The 10,289-nt window shown below is 50.7% G+C and overlaps 1 protein-coding gene across 1 annotated transcript; it reads left to right on the top strand.

Moving 5' to 3' along the window:
- The first annotated feature begins 482 nt into the window (after positions 1 to 482).
- On the top strand, positions 483 to 2,554 carry LOC113195020 (C-type lectin domain family 11 member A). Its single transcript, XM_026406391.2, has 4 exons — positions 483 to 760; positions 974 to 1,160; positions 1,340 to 1,531; positions 1,899 to 2,554. The coding sequence occupies exons 1-4, from the start codon at positions 614 to 616 to the stop codon at positions 2,342 to 2,344; spliced, it is 972 nt and encodes a 323-aa protein (XP_026262176.1). The 5' UTR covers positions 483 to 613; the 3' UTR covers positions 2,345 to 2,554.
- The last annotated feature ends 7,735 nt before the right edge of the window (positions 2,555 to 10,289 follow it).

The following is a 10,289-nucleotide window of genomic DNA, read 5'->3' as shown; positions in this document are numbered from 1 at the left end:
CCCCAGAGCCTGAGAGTGGTGGAAAAGTCTCTTCCATCAGGGTGTGTGGGCGATGGTGGCTGCAGGGTAATAACAACCTTAGTGAGTCCCAGAGTTCTCCCCCCTCCTCAGGAAGGGCCAGGAGGGGGAGAAATGAATAAGGCTGAAGCCCCAGCAGCCCACTCCTGCCAGCCTGGTCCTGAGGGGTTCCTTTCCAAGGCCAGGGCCTGCCATCCCCAGGATCCCTTGGAAAGCCAGCTCCATCCTCTTCCTGACCATCTGAGCTCTTGGCCAGGCAGAAGGAAAGAACAGGGCGGAAGCGAGCTCTGTGGAAAGAGGGGGGTGTAGGGAGACCCAAGGCGGGATCAAGGCTTTGGAACGTTGGAGGTTTCCGGCCACAGAGGCAGGACCTCTGGGGAGCCAAGAGGGCGGGGAGACACACACAGAGGGGCGGAGGAGACCAACGGACAGAGACAGGAGCAGGAGGGGAGGCACAAGAAAGAGGCTGGCAAAAGCGGGAACCAGGGGCTAGTGATCTGCACACAGGACAGGAGCATTCACCAGTCTCCAGAGACCCTAGCCCTACACCAGACACCCTGACATCTGCAACCTTGGGTGCTGAGAGCCCAGCCTGATGCAGACAGCTTGGCTCTTTGGGGCCCTGGTGGTCCCCCAACTCTTAGGATTTGGCTACGGGGCTCGGGGAGTCGAGAGGGAATGGGAGGGAGGCTGGGGAGGTGCCCTGGAGGAGGAACGGGAGAGGGAGGCCCTGATGCTGAAGGTGAGCTGTGGAGTTTTGGGGAACTGTGGGCTTGGGAGGGGGTATTCCAAGGTTAGGGAAATGGTTAAGGGGGAGTCATGAGGATAGACTCAGAGGATGGGGGTGATGGGTTCAGAGAAAGGCTTCAGGCTCAGAGCATGAGCTGAGCTGGAGAGGGGACAATGGGGCATCAGGAGCGGCAAGCTGGGGCTGACCATCCCTCCCCTACCCCAGCATTTGCAGGAGGCTCTGGGGCTGCCAGCTGTGGGGGTGGATGAGAATCTTGCTGTTACTCCTGAAGGCAAACTGGCCTGGGAGACTCAAGAGGATCAGGGGGAGGAAGAGGAGGAGGAAGCAACGCCAACCCCTTCCATCATCCCCAGTCCCTCTCCCACCCATGAGGACACCATCACTTATATCTGTGAGTAAGCAGAACCTGGGGTGGCCTTTCAGCTGCTCACGGCCCAGCCCAGAGCCCCCACATCCCAGGGGGCCCCGCCCCAGACCTCGCCTCCAAGAGCCTAGGCTACTGATCCAGAACTTCCAGAAGTTCCAGAACCCCAAGGTTCCTCCTCCAGCGCTTGCCCTGTCCTTCCGCAGTGGGACGCCTGGCCGGTCTGGACGCAAGCCTGCACCAGTTGCACGTCCGTCTGCACGCGTTGGACACCCGCGTGGTCGAGCTGACCCAAGGGCTGCGGCAGCTGCGGGAAGCAGCGGGTGACACCCGCGACGCGGTGCAAGTCCTGCAGGAGGCGCAGGGCCGAGCGGAGCGGGAGCACGGCCGCTTGGAGGGTAAGTCCCCACCACACATAGAAGGGAAAATGGGACGATCCGGACCAGGTTGGGCACTGGAGGGAGAAGGGGCCCTGGATGTCTTGGGCGAGAGTGTCCCGAGAGAATTGTGGTGTGTTGGTGCCCAGGAGGTTCGAGTAACTGGGATGGGCCATGCGCGAGACACTCCTCCCCTCGCAACTGTGCAGACCAACTCGGGCCGCGCCACGCCCCCTAAAGTCCCGCCCCAGCAGACTGGCCCCACCCCCAGCAGCCCTGGTGGTCGGCCTTGTAGCTCGCCGGGGTTCTGACCCCGCCTCCTCCCGCACAGACCCTGGTCCCGCCCCGAACGCTCTGACCCCGCCTTCCCTCCCCGCCCCGCCCACAGGCTGTCTAAAGGGGCTGCGCCTGGGCCACAAGTGTTTCCTGCTCTCGCGCGACTTCGAGGTGCAAGCGGCGGCGCAGGCGCGGTGCGTAGCGCGAGGCGGTAGCCTGGCACAGCCGGCCGACCGCCAGCAGATGGAAGCGCTCACTCGCTACCTGCGTGCAGCGCTCGCTCCCTACAACTGGCCGGTGTGGCTGGGCGTGCACGACCGGCGCGCCGAAGGGCTCTACCTCTTCGAAAACGGCCAGCGGGTGTCCTTCTTCGCCTGGCACCGCTCGCCCAACACCGAGCCGGGCGCTCAACCCAGCGCCGCGCCGCACCCGCTTAGTCCCAACCAGCCAAACGGCGGTGCGCTGGAGAACTGCGTGGCGCAGGCCTCGGACGACGGCTCCTGGTGGGACCACGACTGCCAGCGGCGTCTCTACTTCGTCTGCGAGTTCCCTTTCTAGCGGGCGGGTTCCCCGCCTCTCCGCTCCATCCCTTCACTGTGCACACCTCCCCCCACACACACACCAGGACGCCTTTCCTTCCCTGCGCCCCGCGGTGAAAGTGTGCCCCCATCCCCGGCTGGGCTGGGCACTCCTGGGAGGACTCTTGCGGGTTCGGGGGCCCCTTCAGTGTCTGTGCCTTTTCTTGAAGCTGCGAATACCAGGCTTGGTCTGGCGCCAATAAAGCCTTGTGGAATCGAGGGACAGTGGAGGCACTTTTGACTTATCTTGCCTCGGGCGAAGCAGATTCTGGCCCTTGGGTACCTTACAGACCTGCTTTTTATGGTTGACGTGTGAGCCCAGTATCAATGACTGAGAACATATGTGCATGGGTGCACGATTATGTGCTCCCTTGCACATATGTCACAAGTGCACATGTACACACTCTTCAAATGCCTTCACCTCCATTGTGTCCCCTCTGAAGGCCTTTGGGACCCAAGTTCTATCAATCATTGCCCCAGACCCTGGCCTTGGTCCTGGTCAGAGATCTGGGAAACACGAAGGTCCTAAAGGATCTGGCAGGTCCTACTGGAAAGAATCCATTTAATTTTATTTAGTGTTAATTAGTGTGTCTCAAGCTCATTTTTTCCAGATGGTACCATTTCATCAAGCCCTGATCTGAAAGGAGAGACACCTCCTACTATTTTTCCCTCTCCCAAACTCCTGGGCTCTGTGTTCAGACACAAATTAACAACCTTCCCTGCCAGGAAGCTCAGGTTCCTTCCCAATGCTGCTGCCTCTACTTCCTGGCCAATGAAAGGATGAGTCAGGCCCTTCCTGTCTGAACCTCAATTTTTGTATCTGAACATGGGTACCATCTCCCTTACTTTGTATGGCTCTTGTGATGTTCAGGTGAGGCTGGGAAAATGAGTGTTTGGGAAGAGGTTGAACATAAAGCCACACACTACCTTCCTCCCTTGCCGTTTTTCATAATTTTATTCCCTGGGAGCAGTGAAAATACCCAGGAGTTGGCCAGCCTGAGCCTCAGCATTTCTACCACTTTATTTCGGGGAGGAGCTCATGGCATTATCCCAATGCTACTGCCAATGTTGGCATCATGGGCCTGACCCTGACATTATTGTGGAGTCCAGGAATAGGGATGTGACCCCGGCTGCCATTACATCTTTGCTCTTGACCTTCCTTCCACCATGGCACCACATGCCTAAAATGTCATCATTGGATCTACTGTGGTGGGGGTGGGAGACAAGCCACTTCTGTCATCTCTAGCAGAGTAGAGCACTTCCTCTTGTCCATTGTGGAGTTATTTTTCAGCTACAGGACTGCACAGGAAGTACAGAAAATGGAGGTGGGAATGGCCTATGGTCAGGAGGGCTTCAATTGGTGGGGACAGACATGGTTCGAAAGTCTTTCCACTCTAAGCAGCTTCCCAGGATTAGAGGGACAGACAGCAGGATACTTACAGCAAACCAGGACAGATCAGGCCACAATGACGAGTATGTGCCATTTCCAGAGGGGTCACCATGGAACACGGTTGAGACTATACAATAGAGACCTGCCTGGATTCTGGAGCCAGATGGCCCAGGTTCTAATTCTATTTTAGCCACTTATCTACCAATTGAGTTTGAGTGGGACTTTGCTGTGCAGGAATGGTAATAATTCCCACCTCTTCTAAAAGATTGCTGGAATACCTAGGCAATCCACTGGGTATTCCAGCCTCACCTTCACCGCTGTCTCCTGACACCTGCCTTTGCACACGCAAAAGTCCCTGTCCTCCCTTTTCTGCAGGGTGAACACCCATTTACAAGAGCCAGCCTTTTCTCGATACCCCCACAGTTAATGTCCCTCTCCTGTATTCCAAAACCACTGCCTGCTCACCTGACTCAGCCAGGCTGGGGGACACTGATGGCAGGGGTAGGTGTGGATAGGTAGGACCAACTCTTGCCCACAGCCTCCCTGGCACATGGGAGCCCACTGAATGAAGATACAATGTGGGATCATGATGGTGAAGGTAACCCAAAAATGAGTTGGATCTCTGCAGTTTTTCCTCCCTGCCCTGCCTAAGTCAGGCACCCACTGGGTCCTGGGGACGGGGAAGGCTTTCCACATCACCATAGGTGCTACTATCTGGTCTTCTCCCTGACAGGTGGCCAGGGCCACCACACCAGCTCAGGGAGTGTTGTGGCATGAAGAGAGGATATGGGTGGGGAATGGTGCACATTGGCGAGGACTGTTTATGTACCAGAGCAGCGCACGCGTACGTGGCTTTATGTGGTCAAGGACTGGGAAACCTGCCCACTCTGCCAGGAAGTCCTCCAGGCGTCCCATGGACTACAGCTGGGAATGTTCCTTCTCTGGCTTTTCAATTTTCGAGGCCAGAGTTATGGACCAGAGGACGCCAGGGCAGCTGACTGGGACGGGTGCATTAAAGGATCCCAGATTATAGTCCAGAAAGAACACGAAGCTTGATATTACCAGAGGAACAGGAAAAACCAGGGGCCCTTTGGACTTTCAGGACTACGAATCCCAGGAGGCTGAGAGGCGCGTTCTCACTTCCCAGCAGTCGTCGGGAGTCTCTAGCAGCGTTCTCACAAGCCCCGCCCCCTCCTTCCACGTGGGCTTCGCCTACATTTCCCAGCAAACCTGATGACCACGCCCTCATCAGTGAGGTCAGAGCTCAGCAGTACCCAATCAGAGCTCAGACTTTTCCCCCCGCTCCTTGAGGTACTTTGGGAAATGTAGTCGATTCCCTGGGCCAGGAGTAGGAAAACTGGAAGCAGCAGAGTCCACTTGTGTCTGCGTCTTTACACACAGAATTTTGCAAATACGGCTGGCTTTCCGTGGGGGAGATCATAACCATTATTTAACTGTGAAATGAATTCAGTGTGCCTAGAAAATTACAAGAAATATATCTCAAAAAGTTGAAAATCGTAGTTTGTACGGAACTACCATCTTCAATACAACAAAATTTCCTTTGCCTGGGAAATGTTTGCTACACACCAACTTAGTTACTTAAAGAAAAGAACAAAAACATTTTTTTAAAATTTGTTTTTTTTTAATGACATTTATTTAGCTTACTTTTATTTATTTATTTTTTAATTCTTTTTTTTTAAGAGAGGAGAGAGAGAGAATTTTTTAATATTTATTTTTTAGTTCTCTGCGGACACAACATCCTTGTTTGTATGTGGTGCTGAGGATCGAACCTGGGCCGCACGCATGCCAGGCGAGCGCGCTACCGCTTGAGCCACATCCCCAGCCCATTTTTTTAAAATTTGGAAATAATTTTAAATTTACACATAACCTGCACAAATACGCAGACTTAATGCTAGTGAGTAACTGTTTATTCCTTTGCTTTAGCTCTGTCAGTCTACCCACCCATCCAAGACCAGCCACCAGGGACAATGTCACCCCACTGCAATGAAGGAGACCACGCTTCAGGGAAGAGCTGTCTCCCATCCCAGCCCAGGTGTGCCAGGGCAGTGGGGCAGGTTGCAGATAGGCCAAAGAAAGTGCCTGGAGACATAATTTATTGGGAAAACTTACAAGAGATCAGAATCTGCTGCAAAATATTCAGTGGTGACATTCTGACTGAAAGCACCTCTATCCCTCATGGTGCTTTGTCAAACAGTGTCTCCTTTCCCTCAGGGTGTTTTGTCCAGTGGTGGTCAGTAGGATGAGTGACACTATCCTTTCTACAGCGCCCTTAGTTCCGCACCTGTTCCCACTCAAGAGAGGGGTGTTACAACTTAGGCTGCAGAAGCAGCAGCAGCAGCAGCAGCATCAACTTGCGGAGTGTGCTTAGGTGAGCAGCTTCCCAGGAAGCACCTGTCCTGCTGTGCATGCAAGAAAGTAGCTTTCTACAGCCACTGTGATTCGCCCTAGTAACCAGTGTGTGCAATCCTTCAAGATGGTTTATATCTGGACTTTCAGGCCCAGGTTTGCTTTCCTTGTTCCCTTAACTTGGATAGGTTTTGGGGAACACAGAGGGGCATTCAGGGACCTGCTTTTTTACTGTTTCCTTTTTCTTTAGGAATGATCCAAGCTGTGCTGGAGTTTTAGGATTTAGAGGAAGAGAGGAATCTGGGTGAAAGACAGTTGAAAGGATGTTTGAGAGCTATAGTTCAAAGCATCAAGTCCCAACAGTAGAGTGGACCCAGGGTCCTGTTTCCTAGGAAACTACAATGTTAATATAAATGTGGCATGTGGTGCTCAGACACCTTTATTTGAAGCTCTCTGCCAGGGCTGGAAATCAGTGCTTCTCATCTGTGTCCAAATGGCTGGTGTTCCATTCTTATGTATGTACTTTTAAATAGCAATAATGTTGCTGGTGGTGATAGCACAGCAGCAGTTACTCAAAAAGGGATCGCGATGACACTTTACAGGTACTGGCCCCGCACATCCCTGGATGAAATATTTCCAGTTAACCTTGCAGCTGACTTTATCTGTTTCCATAGAGGGAGGGCAGGGCAGATTTTCACAGTCCTAGCTAGTTTTCGTTTCTCACTATATAGGTGTTTTCTGAAGCATTTGAGCGCTCTCTTACATAACTGCAGCAATCAACCTCAGTAAACACAATATTTACGCAACACTTTTGTCTGATCTCCTGGTGACATTCTAGTCTTGTCAGATGATTGGGTGATGTGCCTCACAGCACTCACCCTCTGGTCCAGGATCCAGTCTGGAGTCTCACTGCATTAGTTCTCAGGTCTCTTCAGGGATGATCCAAGCTCCTCTCATCTGGAACATTCCCCCATTGATGATACTGACATTTTGGAAGAACATCCCCTCTGCCCCTCCTTTAAAAGTGAAAGTTCCTCATTTTGAGTTTGTCTGACGTTTCCTCATGATGACTGGTCTCTGCCAGGATGCAGGAGGTGAAGTGTGTCCTTCTGATTTTCTCATCTGGACAGTCAGTGTCCAACTGTCCCTTACTTTTGTCACTAGGTTTGATCGCTTGGCCAACATGATGTCCAGTTCTTCCACTGTGTAATTGCTGTTTTTTTTTTTTTTTCTCTCCTCTGTAACTAATGAGCAGTCTGTGGACAGACACTTTTAAGACCAGGTAAAATCTGGCTCCTCATTAAAATTTTCCCCTAGATTTAGCATCCATTGATGATTCTCGTGATTTCAAAACTGGAAAATGACCACATACAAGAAAAGAACTGTATACAGTTCTGTTTCTCTTACGAACGTGGATGCAAAACACTCAAATCACATCATAAATAACCTATTAAATCTAATGTTGGATCAAAATTCATCATGATCAGGTAGAATCTGGGCCTCTGATACCAAGATGGTTCAGACTTTGTAGGATGTTTCAGTGTCATTCATCATGTCCGTGGACCAGGGAGGAAAATATCATGGTTTCGATTAATGTGGAAAACCAATTGGATCAGGCTCGCCACCTGTCCATGATTAAGAGCTAGAATACTTAGCAAACCAAGGAAAGAAGGGAACTTTCTTAACTGCCTAAAGCTTCCAGCAAACACCACAGAAATTTTGGATGGCGTTCCTTCTGGACCACGAGCCGGCCAGGATGTCCCCCTTATGGCTGTGTAGAGCCGAAGATAAGTCCTTAATAACGTTTCCTTGAAATAGAAAAGGAACCAAGGGGTGTGGAGACTAGACAGGAAGAGAGAAAGCTGCCACTATTTAAATATGATATAATTTATACCCGGTAAAGTCAATAAATGAGCAGATAAACTACTAGACCAATAAGAGATATCAGCAAGGTCTCCTGTGGCAAGACGAACCCGAGAAAAATCAATTCCATTTCTTTACATCAGCAATAAACAAACATCCTATATTAAAGATACCATTCAAATCCCACTCAAAGCTAATCATCGTGCAAAAATTAGCAAAGAAGAAAGAATCAACTTCTGCAGCTTAAACTTAATCTCCAATTTGAATGGAACTTCAGGATAGCCAAAATAAAAACAAAGATGTCCCTGGCTCTTGGTTGGAGTGATTGTCACATGGATTTCAAGATCTCACAAATGATTTATAGGTTTAATGCAATTGCAAGCAAACACGTGTGGCTTAGTTTAGAGCTAATGATCACTGAGATTCACATAGAAGACAACTTACACACTTCAAGTGTATAGCACAGATTTGTGCAACTGCCCCCCAGTCCATTTTAGAACATTTTCTCCACCTAAGAAGAAGCCCTGCATCTTTCAGCGGCCACTCTGACAGACTCCCATCTTCCTTCATTCTTCTTGTGTTTTAAAATACTCAAGTGTGAAAGGGCACAGGGAATCTGGGGCAACAGAACTCTTCTGTGTCACGACCGGGCTGGCCACACAAGTTATGCATTTGCAGAATCTCAGAACTGCCCCTAAAAAGTGTGGATCATACTGTGTGCAAACACAGCTTGAATTTTAACATACTTAATTTTTTTTTCTTGTATTAAGGATACAGATTTGAGAGCCTTTGAACGAATAACTCAGCTTATTAAAAAAATAAAACCTCAGCCTAAAATTTCCTGACAAGTCAAGAAATAGACTTGGGGGGGGGGCACTTGTCTCCCCTGTGTCAGAAGCAGAGTTTATAATCTTCTTTGTAAAGGGCATGGGAAAGGGAGGGGCAGCTGGATTCCAGGAGGCAGGTAGACAAGAGACTCGAGGAGATGGTTCACACACAGAAACAGCCACAGACCATTTCAGACCATTACTCCACCACACAAGACCCCAAATCGGGGCTGGGTTCGTTGCTCAGTGGTGAAATGTTTGCCTCACATGTGCAAGGTTCTGGATTTGATCCCCAGCAAAACACACGCACGCACGCACGCACGCATGCACGCACGTGCACATACACACACACCACCAGTTGTCCCAGTAAAGGGGGAAATCTAACAAGAATCCCCGGAGCCACTGGATGAGGCTGGGGAAGAATCCGTCCTGTGCTGTCGTAGGTTCTCGTATCCTCCTGGATGGTAAAGACAAGATCTTTTCTTCTGTGGGGCACTTGTGGGAATCCAGAACAAATAAATATTCCTAAATGTGGAGAAAAGCTTTATCTTCAAAGACATGATTTGCAGCCCTATTTATCATAGCAAAACACTTAGGAAGAAAAAACACCCCTGACTTTCTGGCCATTGGGGCCAAGAAAGGATCGGGTAAGGATGCCATTAACACTTCATGGGGCACCATGATTTTAAAAAAGCTGCAGATTATGTAGCAGCAGGAGAAATACATTTAGGATTTCACCACAGCGAGAAGCAATCCCCAAATCCAGGTAGAGCACAGCCTGGTGAGAGCAGCCTCACAGATTGTCTTGTGTGGCCTTGAGAAAAGGCACCGGCTGGGGCTGGAGCTGGGGCTGGGGCTCAGTGGCAGAGCGCTTGCCTAGCATGTGTGAGGCCTTGGGTTCAGTCCTCAGCACCACATAAAAACAAATAAAATAAAGTCCCCTGGCAACTAAAAGAAAAAGAAAAGTCACTGGCTCTGGTTAAGGAGGCTCTGCCTTTGGAAGAGGTACCATGTATTCTGCACCCTGGGCGTTGTGTATTGAAATTCTGTTTTGCTTTGTTTTTTTGTTTCTGTTTTAGGATTGAACCCAGGATTGCTCTGCCCCTGGGCCACATCCGCAGCCCTTTATTAAATTTTATTTTGAGACAAGGTCTCACTAAGTTGCTGAGGCTGGTCTTGAACTTGAACTTGATGATTCAAAAAAGCACATTCTCCCACTTCTTGACCCCTCTGAGCCAGGAGATATCTTCTGACAACATACCTCTGATGCCAACTGGGCATGGGTGGGGACAGGTGAGGAGCTGGTGGAGATGGAGCTGTATCTGGAGATGCTGATGATAAGCTGGAATTGCAGAGCGGGTCAGGAGCCCCGTGGTGACGATTCTGGGCTCTCACCATCTTTGAGGCAGCCGCCTGGCCGGAGCTGGGCTGGTGTCCGGTTCAGGGACGGCAGACTCTGGCCCCAGGACTCGCTGTGT

The sequence above is a fragment of the Urocitellus parryii genome, chromosome 15, assembly GCF_045843805.1.
Source record: "Urocitellus parryii isolate mUroPar1 chromosome 15, mUroPar1.hap1, whole genome shotgun sequence".
In the NCBI taxonomy this organism is placed as follows: domain Eukaryota; kingdom Metazoa; phylum Chordata; class Mammalia; order Rodentia; family Sciuridae; genus Urocitellus; species Urocitellus parryii.
The sequence above is the reverse complement of the archived record's forward strand: the minus strand, read 5'-3'. Positions and strand labels throughout refer to the sequence as shown.